This window comes from Somniosus microcephalus, chromosome 11, assembly GCF_052327205.1.
Source record: "Somniosus microcephalus isolate GS21.2 chromosome 11, FLI_Smic_1.0, whole genome shotgun sequence".
NCBI classification, from domain to species: domain Eukaryota; kingdom Metazoa; phylum Chordata; class Chondrichthyes; order Squaliformes; family Somniosidae; genus Somniosus; species Somniosus microcephalus.
Window position 1 is genome coordinate 97,061,241 of NC_140997.1, and position 20,267 is coordinate 97,081,507.

The window sequence follows — 20,267 nt, forward strand, 5'->3', positions numbered from 1 at the left end:
GACAGACTGTACACGGTCTGTGGAAGGAGATTGAATGGCTGGGATAGGATCCATGATAGGACAGACTGTACACAGTCTGTGGAAGGAGATTGAATGGGTGGGATAGGGTCCATGATAGGACAGACTGCACACGGTCTGTGGAAGGAGATTGAATGGGTGGGATAGGGTCCATGATAGGACAGACTGCACACAGTCTGTGGAAGGAGATTGAATGGGTGGAATAGGATCCATGATAGGACAGATTGCACACAGTCTGTGGAAGGAGATTGAATGGGTGGGATAGGGTCCATAATAGGACAGACTGCACACAGTCTGTGGAAGGAGATTGAATGGGTGGGATAGGGTCCATGATAGGACAGACTGCACACGGTCTGTGGAAGGAGATTGAAATGGGTGGGATAGGGTCCATGATAGGGCAGACTGCACACGGTCTGTGGAAGGAGATTGAATGGGTGGGATAGGGTCCATGATAGGACAGACTGCACACAGTCTGTGGAAGGAGATTGAATGGGTGGGATAGGGTCCATGATAGGACAGACTGCATACAGTCTGTGGAAGGAGATTGAATGGGTGGGATAGGGTTTATGATAGGACAGACTGCACACAGTCTGTGGAAGGAGATTAAATGGGTGGGATAGGGTTCATGGTAGGACAGACTGTACACGGTCCGTGGAAGGAGATTGAATGGGTGGGATAGGGTTTATGATAGGACAGACTGCACACGGTCCGTGGAAGGAGATTGAATGGGTGGGATAGGATCCATGATAGGACAGACTGTACACGGTCTGTGGAAGCAGATTAAATGGGTGGGATAGGGTCCATGATAGGACAGACTGTACACGGTCTGTGGAAGGAGATTGAATGGGTGGGCTAGGGTCCATGATAGGACAGACTGCACACAGTCTGTGGAAGGAGATTGAATGGGTGGGATAGGGTCCATGATAGGACAGACTGCACACGGTCTGTGGAAGGAGATTGAATGGGTGGAATAGGGTTCATGATAGGACAGACTGCACACGGTCTGTGGAAGGAGATTGAATGGGTGGGATAGGGTCCATGATAGGACAGACTGCACACAGTCTGTGGAAGGAGATTAAATGGGTGGGATAGGGTCCATGATAGGACAGACTGTACACGGTCCGTGGAACGAGATTGAATGAGTGGGATAGGGTCCATGATAGGACAGACTGTACACAGTCTGTGGAAGGGGATTGAATGGGTGGGATAGGGTCCATGATAGGACAGACTGTACACGGTCTGTGGAAGGAGATTGAATGGCTGGGATAGGATCCATGATAGGACAGACTGTACACAGTCTGTGGAAGGAGATTGAATGGGTGGGATAGGGTCCATGATAGGACAGACTGCACACGGTCTGTGGAAGGAGATTGAATGGGTGGGATAGGATCCATGATAGGACAGACTGCACACATTCTGTGGAAGGAGATTGAATGGGTGGGATAGGATCCATGATAGGACAGACTGCACACAGTCTGTGGAAGGAGATTGAATGGGTGGGATAGGATCCATGATAGGACAGACTGCACACAGTCTGTGGAAGAAGATTGAATGGGTGGGATAGGGTCCATGATAGGACAGACTGCACACAGTCTGTGGAAGGAGATTGAATGGGTGGGATAGGGTCCATGATAGGACAGACTGCACACAGTCTGTGGAAGGAGATTGAATGGGTGGGATAGGGTCCATGATAGGACAGACTGCACACAGTCTGTGGAAGGAGATTGAATGGGTGGGATAGGGTTTATGCTAGGACAGACTGCACACAGTCTGTGGAAGGAGATTAAATGGGTGGGATAGGGTCCATGATAGGACAGACTGCACACAATCTGTGGAAGGAGATTAAATGGGTGGGATAGGGTCCATGATAGGACAGACTGCACACAGTCTGTGGAAGGAGATTGAATGGGTGGGATAGGGTTTATGATAGTACAGACTGCACACAATCTGTGGAAGGAGGTTAAAGGGGTGGGATAGGGTCCATGATAGGACAGACTGCACACAGTCTGTGGAAGGAGATTGAATGGGTGGGATAGGGTCCATGATAGGACAGACTGCACACAGTCTGTGGAAGGAGATTGAATGGGTGGGATAGGGTCCATGATAGGACAGACTGTACACGGTCCGTGGAAGGAGATTGAATGGGTGGGATAGGGTTCATGGTAGGACAGACTGTACACAGTCCGTGGAAGGAGATTGAATGGGTGGGATAGGGTTTATGATAGGACAGACTGCATGTGGTCTGTGGAAGGAATGGGTTTCATGGACTTTCCCCATTTCATTGCACATTGGTTTGAACAAAAAAACATTGAAATAAATATTTATTCAAATTTAAATCATTCTTGATCAAAGAGTATACATCCTCTCCTTCATTACTTGGGTACAAGTACACTAACCATTTCCCCCTTAACATGCTCCTTGTTTTCTAACACCTCTCTGTACACAGTGGGTCTCAGTCCAGCGCTAAGGGCTTACCGCTTTGCAATGTGGTTATTTTATAGCACGCCTGCAGGGCGCTCACACTGTTCTCAGCCCTCACATTGAACGTGTATGGTCCTGGCTCACTGAAGGTGTAGCTCAGGTTGTAGGCCGATGACCTGTAGAGCTCGACGAGATGACATCTGTGGCCAATGACAGGGACACAGTTGCGAGAGATGAGCCAGCACATCTTGAGTGGGGGACTGGAAGAGGATTACAAATAAGAAATGTTTGTTTCATAACACAGACTCTTAACACTGAGAATTCTCATATCTATATCTATCGGCAATATATTACATATCGAATGTCTGCAGCAACCCAGAGAGTGGTGAGAATGTTGGACCTCGTGACCACAGGGAGTAGTTGAGGCGAATAGTATAGATTAATTTAAGGGCAGGCTGGATAGACACATGAGGGAGAAAAGAATAGAAAGTAAGGAAAAGAAAGACTTGCATTTCTATAGCGCCTTTCACGACCACCGGACGTCTCAAAGTGCTTTACAGTCAAAGAAGTACTTTTGAAGTGGAGTCACTGTTGTAATGTTGGAATAGAAGGATGTGTTGATAAGGTGAGATGAAGTAGGGGTGGGAGGAGGCTCGTGTGGAGCATAAACACCGGCACGGACCTGTTGGGCCGAATGGCCTGTTTATTATCGGTACATTCTGTGTAATTCTATGTAACATCCTGTCTCTAAAACCTTACTTCCTGTTGCCATGTTTTTATCATATTTTTGTTATTATTTGCTACGTAACTATAAATAATCTCAAAACAAAGTACTATATAAATATAAGGACAGAATGTATGACTTTAAAATGGGGATTGAGTTATATCTGCACATCCTGGTCCGATTATCCCCTGCCCTCTAACCCCACCTCACCTGATGACTATATTTGGTCTTGACACTCTGTGTGCAACTCCATGAGAGATTGACTGATAATGTATTAAACACTTTGCACATCTACACTTCTTGTTGAACTTCCTGTTGTCACAATTTTTGATCACGTTTTCTTTCAACATTTAACATTGGAATTGCCTACATACTTAAGAAAGGACATACTTGCTCTCGAGTCAGTACAAAGAAGGTTCACTCGGTTAATCCCGGGGATGAGGGGATGGACATATGAGGAGAGGTTGAGTAGATTGGGACTCTACTCATTGGAGTTCAGAAGAATGAGAGGCGATCTTATTGAAACATATAAGATTGTGAAGGGGTTGGATCGGGTGGATGCGGGGAGGATGTTTCCGATGGTGGGTGAAACTAGAACTAGGGGGCATAGGCTTAGAATAAGGGGCTGCTCTTTCAAAACTGAGATGAGGAGGAACTACTTCACTCAGAGGGTGGTAGGTCCATGGAATATGCTGCCCCAAAAAGCCGTAGAAGCTACATCATTACATAAATTTAAAACAGAAATAGACAGTTTCCTAGAAGTAAAGGGAATTAAGGGTTATGGGGAGCGGGCAGGAATTTGGACATGAGTCTAGGTTCGGATCGGTCATGGCCCTGTGGGTAGCGGAGCGGGCCCAGGGGCCGTGTAGCCTGATCCTGCTCCTATTTCATGTGTCTAATTCTGTTAGATTCAGGAGATGGTTATGTGATAGTGGATTGGCGGTTAGGATCAGATCAGCCATGATCTTATTGAGTGGCGGAGCAGGCTCGAGGGGCCGATTGGCCTACTCCTCTTATTTCTTATGTTCTTATGTTCTTATGTAAACATCTACAATGGAAATTCTGTATGTAAACAGTAGCCTGTAACAGCGTAGCTGCAGGCTGTGGCCAGTAGGTGGTGCTGTGGAGTGAGTTTCTGATCTCTCTCTCTCTCCCAACTCTGCCGCCATCGATAACATGAAACATATTCATCAAGTGACCAGGGGCAATGCCAAAGGCAATTTATTAGAGAGGTCCTGAGGTTGTGAATTTAATGTATTGAGTGATCATAAATCAACGTGCTTGTTATAAATGGTTGGATTGTTATTCCCAAAACACTAGTGAAAATCCTATGTAAAGTGGAATTTGACTGATTCTGGCACCATACACCTGTAGCCCTGCAGATCAGTACAGATCGACTCGCAAAATCTCTTACCTGCCATTAGTGTACAAGTAAAAGTCCATTCTGTGGTCTGCATGAGTGTCATTTATAGTCTTGACCTCAATCTCTTTGACTGCATCTAAAATGATTCAGATTTGTACAGAATGAGTAATTCCATTACTTCACTGTTGTAGTCATTGGGGAACAATAATTTCACAACTCTGGTCACGGAGCCACACTGAACTTCTCCTATTTTGAATCATCCTGAACAGGAAATCACATGTTCATACTGCAATGTTTGATCACATTAGAGAGATATTGTAAACTGGGTTCAATGTGTGACTTGATGTTGCTTACACATCATGACCATGTGCAGTTCAGCGTAAGTGCTAAAAAGACATAACATTACCTAGAAGTTTCAGTGAAGCACCATAGACTCCAGTCTTTTGTTGGGAGTGATTGAGGTGCGCAAGGACATCAACATGTAGCTGGTAAATCCCTGGTGTTGGATAGATGTGGAGCACGTAAGATTCATTTGTGACCGTTCTCTCCCTATATGAAGCCAGGTTTAAAGAATAAAAACACACCTGTAAATGTTTCACTTCAAAAGTTTTTTTTTGGTTCTGAAACCCAACAATCAAGTTAGAATCGTAGAATGATATAGCACAGATACAGCCATTTGGCCCATCGTGCCTGTGCCGGCTCCTTGAAAGAGCTCTCCAATTAGTTTCACTCCCTCTTGCTCTTTCCACTAGCCCTGCCAATTTCTCCTTTTAAAGTATTTATCCAATTCCCTTTTGAAAGTTACTATTGAATCTGCTTCCCTTTCAGGCAGCGCATTCCAGATCACAACAACTCACTTAGTAAAAACATTTCTCCTCATCCCCCCCTGGCTTTAGTTATGGAACGCTGAAAAAAAACTCTCAAATTTGGACAACTTTGAAGCCTTGTGCTATGATTGAGATTTGGAAAGTTTTTGCGTGAATTAGCAGTATATTGAAAGGAGGGAGAGAGAAAACAAGGAACTGCTAGCCAGTTAGCCTGACGTTAGTCATCGGAAAAATGCTGGAATTCATTATTAAGGAAGTGGTAACAGGGCACTTGTGAGGTTATTCACTTTGGTAGGATGAATAGAAAAAACAGAATATTTTTTAAATGGTGAGAAATGATTAAATGTTGGTGCTCAGAGAGATTTAGGTGTCCTTGTACAGGAAACACAGAAAGTTAGCCTGCAGGTACAGCAAGAAATTAGGAAGGCAAATGGCATGTTGGCCTTTATTGCAAGGGGGTTGAGTAAAAGAGTAAGAAAGTCTTGCTACAATTGTACAGGGCTTTGGTGAGACCACACCTGGACTACTGTGCACAGTTTTGGTCTCCTTATCTGAGGAAGGACATACTTGCCTTAGAGGAGGTGCAACGAAGGTTCACTAGTTTGATCCCTGTGATGAGAGGGTTGCCCTATGATGAGAGATTGAGTAGATTGGGCATATACTCTCTGGAGTTTAGAAGAATGAGAGGTGTTCTCATTGAAACATATAAGATTCTGAGGGGGATTGACGGAATAGATGCTGAGAGATTGTTTCCCCTGGCTGGAGTGTCTAGAACTAGGGGGCATAGTCTCAGGATAAGGGGTCGACCATTTAAGACTGAGGTGAGGAGGAATTTCTTCAGTCAGAGGGTGGTGAATCTTTGGAATTCTCAACCCAAAAGGGCTGTGGATGCTGAGTCTTTGAGTATATTCAAGGCAAAGAGAGATAGATTTTTGGACTCGAGGAGAATCAAGGGATATGGGGATCGGGCAGGAAAGTGGAGTTGAGGTCAAAGATCAGCCATGATCTTATTGAATGGCGGAGCAGGCTCGATGGGCTGTATGGCCTACTCCTGCTCCTATTTCTTATGTTCTTATGTATTCTGCCCATTACAAATTGACTTCGATCAACACCTGCCATTATATGAAATTATCCAATGATTTGGGATAAGCCCATGATTTAATCAACTTCTCAGACACACAGTCACCAATAATGGACTCTTTGACCAAAGAAGGGTCTTTAAATCCTTGAGGCAAACTTTCAACTGCGTGCAATTTGTTCCATACTTAATGCATTTAAAATGTGCGGCACAGCATTGTACTGAGACATGAATTTACCCATCACCAAAGTGCCAGGTGTAGCGGAACGAAGCAGTGTTGAAGTAATCGCTGGGATCGTAGCGGATGAATGAAACCTTTGTTGGGGTTTGGGTGGCCAGTTCATATCCCTTGGTTGAGGATGTAGTGCTGCCATTCGGTTGCATCAATGAAAGAGTGCCTACCACAGAGTCTGTACAGGGAAAGAAAACCAGCCTGAGCTTGACTATTAACAGACAGTTATTGAACAAAATTCACCAATAACCCGGTGTAATTTCAGTTATTAAACAATAACCCTACTCCCTACTGCTAACACTCTTCTTAAACCCCTCTCCCCTGTCTCCTCCACCCTCACCTCCAATAACAAGTTGTGAGGAGCTCATGGACTTCTTTGTCTCTGAGATTGAGACCATCCGTTCAGCTGCCTCTGCCACTTCCCTCCCTTCCTCCAGCTCACCGGGCCAAACTTCCTCTAAGATTCCCCCCTGCCCTAGCCCTGAACTGACACCTTTCTCCAGTTTCTCTCCGATCTCCCCTCATGACCTCTCCGCGCTAATCTTGTCCATGAGACCCACCTCCCTCAACCCTATTTCCACCAAACTGTTGACCACCCAACTTCCTTTTCTGGCTCCCATGTTAACTGATATTGTTAACGCTTCTCTCTCCTCAGATACTGTCCCCCTCTCCCTCAAATCTGCCATCATCACCCCTCTCCTCAAAAAACCAACCCTCGATCCCTCCGTCCTTGCAAACTACCGCCCCATCTCCAACCTCCCTTGAACATGTTATCGCCTCCCAAATCCGTGCCCACCTTTCTGGCAATTCCATGTTTGAATCCCTCCAATCCGGTTTCCGCCCCTGCCACAGTACCGAAACGGCTTTCATCAAAGTCACAAATGACATCCTTTGTGACTGTGACAAAGGTAAACTATCCCTCCTGGTTCTTCTCAACCTGTCTGCAGTCTTTGACATGGTTGACCACTCCATCCTTCTCCAACGTCTCGCCACCGTTGCCCAGCTGGGTGGGACTGCACTCGCCTGTTCCATTCTTATCTATCTAATCGTAGCCAGAGAATCACCTGCAATGGCTTCTCTTCCCACTCTCGCATCGTTACCTCTGGTGTCCCCCAAGGATTTATCCTTGGCCCCCTCCCTTTTCTCATCTACATGTTGCTCCTTGGCGACATCATCCGAAAACACAGCTTCAGTTTCCACATGTACGCTGATGACACCCAGCTCTTTCTCACTATGTGGGTCGTGGATAGCACGTTTAGTGAGTTGGTCACACCGCAGGGAAGGGCTGCACAGGAAGACAGGAAATGGGTGACCACCAGGCGGAGCAATAGAAGCAGGCAGGTAGTGCAGGAGACCCCTGTGACCATTCCCCTCTCAAACAAGTATACCGCTTTGGATACTGTTGAGGGGGATGACTCACCAGGGGAAGGCAGCAGCAGCCAACTTCCTGGCACTGGGGGTGCTCCTGCTGCCCAGGAAGGGGGGAAAAAGAGTGGGAGAGCAATAGTGGTAGGGGATTCTATAGTAAGGGGAACAGATAGGCGTTTCTGTGGCTGTAGACGTGAATCCAGGATGGTTTGTTGCCTCCCTGGTGCCAGGGTCAAGGATATCACTGAGCAGCTGCAGGGCATTCTGGAGGGGGAGGGTGAACAGCCAGAGGTCGTGGTCCACATTGGTACCAACGACATAGGTAAAAAGAGGGACGAGGTCCTGCAGCAAGAATTTAGGGAGCTAGGTGAAGGATTAAAGAGCAGGACCTCAAAGGTTGTAATCTCTGGATTACTCCCGGTGCCACGTGCTAGTGAGTATAGGAATAGGAAGATAGAACAGATGAATGCGTGGCTAAAGGGATGGTGCAGGAGGGAGGGCTTTAGTTTCCTGGATCACTGGGTCTGCTTCTGGGAAAGGTGGGACTTGTACAAGTCGGACGGTTTACACCTGAACCAGAGGGGGACCAATATCCTTGTGGGGAGGTTTGCTAGCACTGTTGGGGGGGGTTTAAACTAACTTGGCAGGGGGATGGGGTACAGAGTGGAGCTATAGTAGGGGGTGATTTACAGCCAAATACAGAGGAAAAAACAAGTCAGCTGGGAAGGCAGAGCAAATATGTGAAGGCAAAAGGGAATATGGCAGGGCTGGAAGGCATTTATTTTAATGCAAGGAGTCTTGCAAATAAGGTGGATGAACTGAAGTTGTTGTTGAACACATGGGAGTACGATATTGTTGCCATCACGGAGACATGGTTGAGGGAGGGTCAGGACTGGCAGCTCAATATTCCGGGGTATAGAATCTTCAGGCGAGACAGAGGGGGGTGTAAAAGAGGGATGATATATTAGCGGGTTCCTCAAATGAGGCCATATGGGTAGAACTTAAAAACAAAAAGGGGGCAAGCACTTTGCTGGGAGTGTACTATAGGCCCCCAAACAGTCAGGGGGAGATAGAGGAACAGATATGTAGGCAAATCTCAGAGAAGTGTGAAAATAATAGGGTAATAATAGTGGGGGATTTCAACTTCCCCAATATAAATTGGGATAGTCAGAGTGTGAAAGGCTTAGAGGGTGCAGAATTCTTAAAGTGCATCCAGGAGAGCTTTTTGAGCCAACATGTAGAAAGTCCTACAAGAGAGGGGGCGGTACTGGACCTAATTCTGGGGAATGTAGCCGGGCAAGTGGTGGAGGTATCAGTAGGAGAGCATTTTGGCGACAGTGACCATAATTCGGTGAAATTTAAGGTGGTCATGGAAAAAGACAAAGACGGCCCGGAAATGGGGGTTCTAAATTGGGGGAAGGCCGATTTTAATATGATAAGGCAGGATCTGACCAAAGTGGACTGGGAGCAGCTACTTATAGGAAAATCCACATCAAAACAGTGGGAGACTTTCAGAAGGGAAATAGAGAGAGTACAGCGCCAACATGTTCCTGTAAAGGTCAAGGGTGGGACCAACAAGCAAAGGGAACCTTGGATGACAAGGGAGATACAAAAATGCATTAGAAATAAAAGGGGGGCTTTTGGCAGTTACAAAAGACTAAAGACGGAAGAAGCCCGAGAGGAGTATAAAAAGTGCAGGGGCATACTTAAAAAAGAAATTAGGAGGGCGAGGAGGGGCCATGAAATAACACTGGCGAGCAAAATAAAGGAAAATCCTAAGATGTTTTATAAGTATATTAAGGGCAAGAGGATAACCAGGGAAAGGGTAGGGCCCATTAGGGACCAAAGTGGCAATCTGTGTGTAGAACCAGATGATGTAGGCGGGGTTTTAAATGAATTTTTTGCATCTGTGTTCACTATGGAGAAAGACGATGCAGACATAGAAATCGGGCAAGGGGATTGTGACATACTTGAACATATTAGCATCGAGAGGGAGGAGGTGCTAGCGGTTTTAGCAGGCCAAAAAGTGGATAAATCCCCAGGCCCGGACGAGATGTATCCCAGGCTGCTGTGGGAGGCAAAGGAGGAGATTGCAGGGGCTCTGACATAAATTTTCAGAACCTCTCTGGCCACAGGGGATGTACCAGAGGACTGGAGAACAGCTAATGTAGTACTATTATACAAGAAGGGTAGCAGGGATAAACCAGGGAATTACAGGCCAGTGAGCCTAACATCTGTGGTAGGGAAATTATTGGAAAAAATTCTGAGGGACAAAATTAGTCTCCACTTGGAGAGGCAAGGATTAATCGGGGATAGTCAGCATGGCTTTGTCAAGGGTAAATCATGTCTGACAAATCTGATTGAATTTTTCGAGGGGGTGACTAGGGAGGTGGATGAGGGAAATGCTGTGGATGTAGTTTACATGGACTTCAGTAAAGCTTTTGACAAAGTCCCGCATAGGAGACTGGTCAAGAAGGTAAGAGCCCATGGGATCCAGGGTGCCTTGGCGCATTGGATCCTAAACTGGCTGAGTGGCAGGAGGCAGAGGGTGATGGTCGAAGGTTGCTTTTGTGACTGGAAGCCTGTGTCCAGTGGGGTACCTCAGGGATCGATGCTGGGTCCCTTGTTGTTTGTGATCTACATAAATGATTTGGATGAGAATGTAAAAGGGATGATCAGTAAGTTTGCAGATGACACGAAAATTGGTGGGGTGGTAAATTGCAAGGGGGAAAGCCTCAGGCTACAGGACGATATAGACGGGTTGGTCAGATGGGCGGAAAAGTGGCAAATGGAATTTAACCCTGAAAAGTGCGAGGTGATGCATTTTGGACGGACAAATAAGGCAAGGGAATACACAATGAGTGGTAGGACCCTAGGAAGTACAGAGGGTCAGAGGGACCTCGGTGTACATGTACATAGATCTCTGAAGGCAGCGGAACAAGTAGATAAGATGGTTAAAAAGGCATATGGGATACTTTCCTTCATTAGCCGAGGCATAGAATATAAGAGCAGGGAGGTTATGATGGAGCTGTACAAAACGCTGGTGAGGCCACAGCTGGAGTACTGTGTGCAGTTCTGGTCGCCTCACTATAGGAAGGATGTGATTGCTTTGGAGAGGGTGCAGAGAAGATTCACCAGGATGTTACCTGGGATGGAGCGCCTCAGCTATGAAGAAAGACTAAACAGGCTGGGGTTGTTTTCCTTGGAGCAAAGAAGGCTGAGGGGGGACCTGATTGAGGTGTACAAAATGATGAGGGGCATAGATAGGGTAGACAAAGAGGAACTTTTCCCCTTAGTAGGGGGGTCAATAACAAGGGGGCATAAATTCAGGGTAAGGGGCAGGAGGTTTAGAGGGGATTTGAGGAGGAACTTTTTCACCCAGAGGGTGGTTGGAATGTGGAACTCAATGCCTAAAAGGGTGGTAGAGGCAGGAACCCTCACAACATTCAAGAAGCATTTGGATGAGCACTTGAAATGCCATTGCATACAAGGCTATGGACCAAATGCTGGAAAATGGGATTAGACTGGACAGGGATGGATGGGCGGCGCAGACACGATGGGCCGAAGGGCCTCTTTCTGTGCTGTAAAACTCTATGGCCTAGAAATTGAGTGCCCTTAGCGCCGATTTTGCGGCGCTAGAGGGCCTAGCGCTGCATTTGGCGCCGGCGCCGAAATTGCCTGGGGCCCTTACGCCGCGGTAGACCGGTAGCGCTGCGCCGGCACCGATGACGTCATCGGTGTGCGCAGCGTCCCGGTTGCCATGCCGACGGGGCCCCAGCGCCGAAATTCAGTTGCGGCCGCCTCGCCCGTGACAGCCGCAACTAAGACTCTGGCAACAGAGTCTTACGAGTCTTTGCGCTGGCGCATTAAAGGCCCCGCGGCGGCCGGCCGCTTTCCCGCCGGCCGCCTGGCCGCAGCTCCCTCCCCGGACTTCCCCCCCCCCCCCCCAGAACAGAAGCAAGCCCGGTACTTGTCCGAGGTGCCGGGCTCATTTTTTAAAAGATTTTCGCGGGCCGCGATCGGGTGCAGGCAGCTCCTCCTTAAGGGAAGGAGGAGGCCTGCACTTCCCGAGCCTGCCGCACCGCATCGGGTGCCGCAGCGCCGGAATTGCGGCGCGAAACGGCAGTTAGCGCCGATTTACCGCCGCAAAGACCCTTCAGTAGCGCCGGCAGCCGTTTGGGCGCGGCCCTGCTGAATTTTTGGCGCGCGCAGGGGGACTTAGCGCCGGCACTAACTTCCGGCGCTAAAGCCCTGGCTAAGCCAAAACTCAATTTCTAGGCCTATGACTCTATGACTATGTCTTCTCTTGACCTCTCCATGGTCTCTAAATTGTCAGACTGCTTGTCTGACATACAGTTCTGGATGAGCAGAAATTTTCACCAATTAAATATTGGGAAGACCAAAGCCATTGTTTTCGGTCCCCGCCATAAATTCCGTTCCCTAGCCACTGACTCCATCCCTCTGCCTAACATCTGTCTGAGACTGAACCACATTGTTCGCAACCTTGATGTCATAGTTGACCCTGAAATGAGCCTCCGACCACATATCCACAGCATAACAAAGACCGCCTACTTTCACCTCCGTAACATCGCCTGTCTCCGCCCTTGCCTCAGCTCATCCACTGCTGGAACCCTCATCCATGCCTTTGTTACCTCTAGATTGACTATTCCAATGCACTCCTGGCTGGCCTCCCACATTCTACCCTACGTAAACTTGAGGTCATCCAAAACTCGGCTGCCCGTGTCCTAACTTGCACCAAGTCCCGTTCGCCCATCACCCCTGTGCTCGCTGACCTACATTTGTTCCCGGTTAAGCAGCACCTTGATTTCAAAATTCTCATCCTTGTTTTCAAATCCCTCCATGGCCTTGCCCCTTCGTACCTCTGTAATCTCCTTCAGCCCCACAACCCCCGAGATATCTGCACTCCTCTAATTCTGCCCTCTTGAGCATCCCTGATTATAATCACTCAAACATTGGTGGCCGTGCCTTCTGTTGCCTGGGCCCCAAGCTCTGGAATTCCCTGTCTAAACCTCTCCACCTCGCTACCTCTCTTTCCTCCTTTAAGACGCTCCTTAAAACCTACCTCTTTGACCAAGCTTTTGGTCACCTGCCCTAATTTATCCTTATGTGGCTCGGTGTCAAATTTTTTGTCTTAAAATACTCCTGTGCAGCGCCTTGGGACATTTTACTACATTAAAGGCGCTATATAAATAAAAGTTGTTGGAATTTTTTGAGGATGTAACTGGTAAAATAGATAAGGGAGAACCAGTGGATGTGGTGTATTTGGATTTTCAAAAGGCTTTCGATAAGGTCCCGCATAAGAGATTAGCGTGTAAAATTAAGGCACATGGGATTGGGGGCAAGGTATTGACTTGGATAGAGAACTGGTTGGCAGACAGAAAGCAAAGAGTTGGAATAAACGGCTCTTCTTCCGAGTGGCAGGCAGTGACTAGTGGGGTACCGCAGGGATCGATCCTTGGACCCCAGCTATTCACAATATATATTAATGATCTGGACGAGGGAACTAGATGTAATATCTCGAAGTTTGCAGACGACACAAAGCTGGGTGGGTGTGTGTGCTGTGAGGAGGATGCTGAGAAACTCCAGTATGATTTGGACAGGTTGGGTGATTGGGCAGAAGCATGGCAGATGCAATATAACGTGGATAAATGCGAGGTTATCCACTTTGGTGTCAAAAACAGGAAGGCAGATTATTATCTAAATGGCAATAGATTGGGAGAAGGGGAAGTGCAACGAGACCTGGGCGTCCTTGTGCACCAGTCGCTGAAAGTAAGCATGCAGGTGCAGCAGGCGGTTAAGAAGGCAAATGGTATGTTGGCCTTCGTAGCGAGAGGGTTTGAGTACAGGAACAAGGATGTCTTGCTGCAGTTGTACAGGGCCTTGGTGAGACCGCACCTTGAGTATTGTGTGCAGTTTTGGTCACCTTATCTGAGGAAGGATGTTCTTGCCAAGGAAGGAGTGCAGCGAAGATTCACCAGGCTGATACCTGGGATGGCAGGAATGACGTATGAGGAGAGATTGGGTCAAGTGGGCTTGTACTCGCTGGAGTTTAGAAGAATGAGAGGGGATCTCATCGAAAGCTATAAAATTCTAACAGGACTAGACAGAGAGATGCTGGAAGGATGTTCCCGATGGTCAGGGAGTCCAGAACCAGGGGTCACAGTCTAAGCATAAGGGGTAAGCCATTAGGACGGAGATGAGGAGGAATTTCTTCACCCAGAGAGTGGTGAACCTGTGGAATTCTCTGCCAAAGAAGGCAGTAGAGGCCAATTCATTAAATATATTCAAGAAGGAGTTGGATATATTTCTTAAGGCTAAAGGGATCTGGGGATATGGAGAGAAGGCAGGAACAGAGTACTGAATTTGGATGATCAGCCATGATCTCATTGAATGGTGGAGCAGGCTCGAGGGGCCGAATGGCCTACTCCTGCTCCTATCTTCTTTGTTTCTATGTTGTTGTTTTAAACAATATTCCCCAATAACCAGGTGTAATTTCAGTTATTGAACAACAATCACCAATAACCCAGTGTAATTTCAGTTACTGAACAATATTTACCAATAACCAGGTGTAATTTCAGTTACTGAACAATATTTACCAATAACCAGGTGTAATTTCAGTTATTGAACAATATTTACCAATAACCCAGTGTAATTTCAGTTATTGAACAATATTCACCAATAACCCAGTGTAATTTCAGTTATTGAACAATATTTACCAATAACCAGGTGTAATTTCAGTTATTCAACAATATTCACCAATAACCCGGTGTAATTTCAGTTATTGAACAATATTCGCCAATAACCCAGTGTAATTTCAGTTATTGAACAATATTCACCAATAACCCAGTGTAATTTCAGTTATTGAACAATATTTACCAATAACCCAGTGTAATTTCAGTTATTGAACAATATTCACCAATAACCCAGTGTAATTTCAGTTATTGAACAATATTCACCAATAACCAGGTGTAATTTCAGTTATTGAACAATATTTACCAATAACCAGGTGTAATTTGTTATTGAACAATATTTACCAATAACCAGGTGTAATTTCAGTTATTGATCAATATTCACCGATAACCCAGTGTAATTTCAGTTATTGAACAATATTTACCAATAACCCGGTGTAATTTCAGTTACTGAACAATATTTACCAATAACCAGGTGTAATTTCAGTTATTGAACAATATTTACCAATAACCAGGTGTAATTTCAGTTATTGAACAATATTCACCAATTAGCCAGTGTAATTTCAGTTATTGAACAATATTTACCAATAACCCAGTGTAATTTCAGTTATTGAACAATATTCACCAATAACCCAGTGTAATTTCAGTTATTGAACAATATTCAGCAATTACCAGGAGTAATTTCAGTTATTGAACAATATTTACCAATAACCAGGTGTAATTTCAGTTATTGAACAATATTTACCAATAACCAGGCGTAATTTCAGTTATTGATCAATATTCACCGATAACCCAGTGTAATTTCAGTTATTGAACAATATTTACCAATAACCCAGTGTAATATCAGTTATTGAACAATATTTACCAATAACCCGGTGTAATTACAGTTATTGAACAATATTCACCAATAACCCAGTGTAATTTCAGTTATTGAACAATATTTGCCTATAACCAGATGTAATTTCAGTTATTGAATAATATTTACCAATAACCAAGTGTAATTTCAGTTATATAATAATAATCACCAATAACCCGGTGTAATTTCAGTTATTGAGCAATATTTACCAATAACCAGGAGAAATTCCAGTTATTGAACAATATTCACTGATAAACCGGTGTAATTTCAGTTATTGAACAATATTCACCAATAACCCGGTGTAATTTCAGTTATTGAACAATATTCACCAATAACCCAGTGTAATTTCAGTTATTGAACAATATTCACTGATAACCCAGTGTAATTACAGTTATTGAATAATATTCACCAATAACCCGGTGTAATTTCAGTTATTGAACAATATTTACCAATAACCCAGTGTAATATCAGTTATTGAACAATATTTACCAATAACCAGGTGTAATTTCAGTTATTGAATAATATTCACCAATAACCCGGTGTAATTTCAGTTATTGAACAATATTCACCAATAACCCAGTGTAATTTCAGTTATTGAACAATATTCACTGGTGACCCAGTGTAATTTCAGTGATTGAACAATATTCACCAATAACCCAGTGTAATTTCAGTTATTGAACAATATTCACTGATAACCCAGTGTAATTTCAGTTACTGAACAATATTCAATTATAACCCAGTGTAATTTCAGTTATTGAACAATATTCACCAATAACCCAGTATAATTTCAGTGATTGAACAATATTCACCAATAACCAGGTGTAATTTCAGTTATTGAACAATATTCACTGATAACCTGGTGTAATTTCAGTTATTGAACAATATTTACCAATAACCAGGTGTAATTTCAGTTATTGAACAATATTCACCAATAACCCAGTGTAATTTCAGTTATTGAACAATATTTACCAATAACCCGGTGTAATTTCAGTTATTGTACAATATTCACCAATAACCCAGTGTAATTTCAGTTATTGAACAATATTTACCAATAACCAGGAGAAATTCCAGTTATTGAACAATATTCACTGATAAACCGGTGTAATTTCAGTTATTGAACAATATTCACCAATAACCCGGTGTAATTTCAGTTATTGAACAATATTCACCAATAACCCAGTGTAATTTCAGTTATTGAACAATATTCACTGATAACCCAGTGTAATTACAGTTATTGAATAATATTCACCAATAACCCGGTGTAATTTCAGTTATTGAACAAGATTTACCAATAACCCAGTGTAATATCAGTTCTGGAACAATATTTACCAATAACCCGGTGTAATTACAGTTATTGAACAACATTCACCAATAACCCAGTGTAATTTCAGTTATTGAACAATATTTACCAATAACCAGGTGTAATTTCAGTTATTGAATAATATTCACCAATAACCCGGTGTAATTTCAGTTATTGAACAATATTCACCAATAACCCAGTGTAATTTCAGTTATTGAACAATATTCACTGATAACCCAGTGTAATTTCAGTGATTGAACAATATTCACCAATAACCCAGTGTAATTTCAGTTATTGAACAATATTCACTGATAACCCAGTGTAATTTCAGTTACTGAACAATATTCACTGATAACCCAGTGTAATTTCAGTTATTGAACAATATTCACCAATAACCCAGTATAATTTCAGTGATTGAACAATATTCACCAATAACCAGGTGTAATTTCAGTTATTGAACAATATTCACTGATAACCTGGAGTAATTTCAGTTATTGAACAATATTTACCAATAACCAGGTGTAATTTCAGTTATTGAACAATATTCACCAATAACCCAGTGTAATTTCAGTTATTGAACAATATTTACCAATAACCCGGTGTAATTTCAGTTACTGAACAATATTCACCAATAACCCAGTGTAATTTCAGTTATTGAACAATATTCACCAATAACCAGGTGTAATTTCAGTTATTGAACAATATTTGCCAATAACCAGGTGTAATTTCAGTTATTGAACAATATTTACCAATAACCAGGTGTAATTTCAGTTATTGATCAATATTCACCGATAACCCAGTGTAATTTCAGTTATTGAACAATATTCACCAATATCCCAGTGTAATTTCAGTTATTGAACAATATTCACCAATAACCCAGTGTAATTTCAGTTATTGAACAATATTCACCAATAACCAGGTGTAATTTCAGTTATTGAATAATATTCACCAATAACCCGGTGTAATTTCAGTTATTGAACAATATTCACTGATAACCCGGTGTAATTTCAGTTATTGAACAATATTCACTGATAACCCAGTGTAATTTCAGTTATTGAACAATATTTACCAACAACCAGGTGTAATTTCAGTTATTGAACAATATTCACTGATAACCCGGTGTAATTTCAGTTATTGAACAATATTCACTGATAACCCAGTGTAATTTCAGTTATTGAACAATATTCACTGATAACCCAGTGTAATTTCAGTTATTGGACAATATTCACCAATAACCCAGTGTAATTTCAGTTACTGAACAATATTCACCAATAACCCAGTGTAATTTCAGTTACTGAACAATATTCACCAATAACCCGGTGTAATTTCAGTTACTGAACAATATTCACCAATAACCCAGTGTAATTTCAGTTATTGAACAATATTCACAAATAACCCAGTGTAATTTCAGTTACTGAACAATATTCACCAATAACCCAGTGTAATTTCAGTTATTGAACAATATTAACCAATAACCCAGTGTAATTTCAGTTACTGAACAATACTTACCAATAACCCAGTATAATTTCAGTTATTGAACAATATTAACCAATAACCCAGTGTAATTTCAGTTACTGAACAATATTTACCAATAACCCGGTGTAATTTCAGTTATTGAACAATATTCACCAATAACCCAGTGTAATTTCAGTAACTGAACAATATTTACCAATAACCCAGTGTAATTTCAGTTATTGAACAATATTAACCAATAACCAGGTGTAATTTCAGTTACTGAACAATATTCACCAATAACCCAGTGTAATTTCAGTTATTGAACAATATTCACCAATAACCCAGTGTAATTTCAGTTAATGAAAATTATTCACCAATAACCCACTGTAATTTCAGTTACTGAACAATATTCACCAATAACCCACTGTAATTTCAGTTACTGAACAATATTCACTGATAACCCAGTCTAATTTCAGTTATTGAGCAATATTCACCAATGACCCGGTGTAATTTCAGTTACTGAACAATATTTACCAATTACCCAGTGTAATTTCAGTTACTGAACAATATTCACCAATAACCCGGTGTAATGTCAGTTATTGAACAATATTCACTGATAACCCAGTGTAACTTCAGTTATTGAACAATATTCACGAATAACCCGGTGTAATTTCAGTTGTTGAACAATATTCACCAATAACCCAGTGTAATTTCAGTTATTGAACAATATTCACCAATAACCCGGTGTAATTACAGTTATTGAACAATATTCTCCAATAACCCGGTATAATATGAGTTATTGAACAATATGCACCAATTACCCGGTGTAATTTCAGTTATTGATCAATATTCACCAATAACCCAGTATAATTTCAGTTACTGAAATATATACACCAATAACCCGGTGTAATTTCAGTTACTGAACAATATTCACCAATAACCCGGTGTAATTCCAGTGACTGAACAATATTCACCAATAACCCAGTGTAATTTCAGTTATTGAACAATATTCACTGATAACCCAGTGTAATTTCAGTTATTGAGCAATATTCACAAATAACCCGGTGTAATTTCAGTTATTGAACAATATTCACCAATAACCCAGTGTAATTTCAGTTATTGAACAATATTCACTGATAACCAGTGTAATTTCAGTTACTGAACAATATTCACCAATAACCCAGTGTAATTTCAGTTACAGAACAATATTCACCAATAACCCAGTGTAATTTCAGTGATTGAACAATATTCACCAATAACCAGGTGTAATTTCAGTTATTGAACAATATTCACTGATAACCTGGTGTAATTTCAGTTATTGAACAATATTTACCAATAACCAGGTGTAATTTCAGTTATTGAACAATATTCTCCAATAACCCAGTGTAATTTCAGTTATTGAACAATATTTACCAATAACCCGGTGTAATTTCAGTTATTGAACAATATTCACCAATAACCCGGTGTAATTTCAGTTATTGAACAATATTTACCAATAACCAGGAGAAATTCCAGTTATTGAACAATATTCACTGATAAACCGGTGTAATTTCAGTTATTGAACAATATTCACCAATAACCCAGTGTAATTTCAGTTATTGAACAATATTCACCAATAACCCAGTGTAATTTCAGTTATTGAACAATATTCACTGATAACCCAGTGTAATTACAGTTATTGAATAATATTCACCAATAACCCGGTGTAATTTCAGTTATTGAACAAGATTTACCAATAACCCAGTGTAATATCAGTTATTGAACAATATTTACCAATAACCCGGTGTAATTACAGTTATTGAACAACATTCACCAATAACCCAGTGTAATTTCAGTTATTGAACAATATTTACCAATAACCAGGTGTAATTTCAGTTATTGAATAATATTCACCAATAACCCGGTGTAATTTCAG

At 42.6% G+C, this 20,267-nt stretch overlaps 1 protein-coding gene across 1 annotated transcript in view; it reads right to left on the reverse strand.

The window, feature by feature from the left end:
* Positions 1-20,267, reverse strand: part of tmem130 (transmembrane protein 130) — a 349,108-nt gene that overhangs the window by 188,465 nt on the left and 140,376 nt on the right. The window contains exons 3-6 of the mRNA XM_086002272.1: positions 6,670-6,841; positions 4,933-5,075; positions 4,578-4,662; positions 2,494-2,699 (exon numbers count right to left, since the gene is read on the reverse strand). Of these exons, the coding sequence (XP_085858398.1) occupies positions 2,494-2,699; positions 4,578-4,662; positions 4,933-5,075; positions 6,670-6,841 (606 nt within the window). The remainder of the gene's footprint in view (positions 1-2,493; positions 2,700-4,577; positions 4,663-4,932; positions 5,076-6,669; positions 6,842-20,267) is intronic.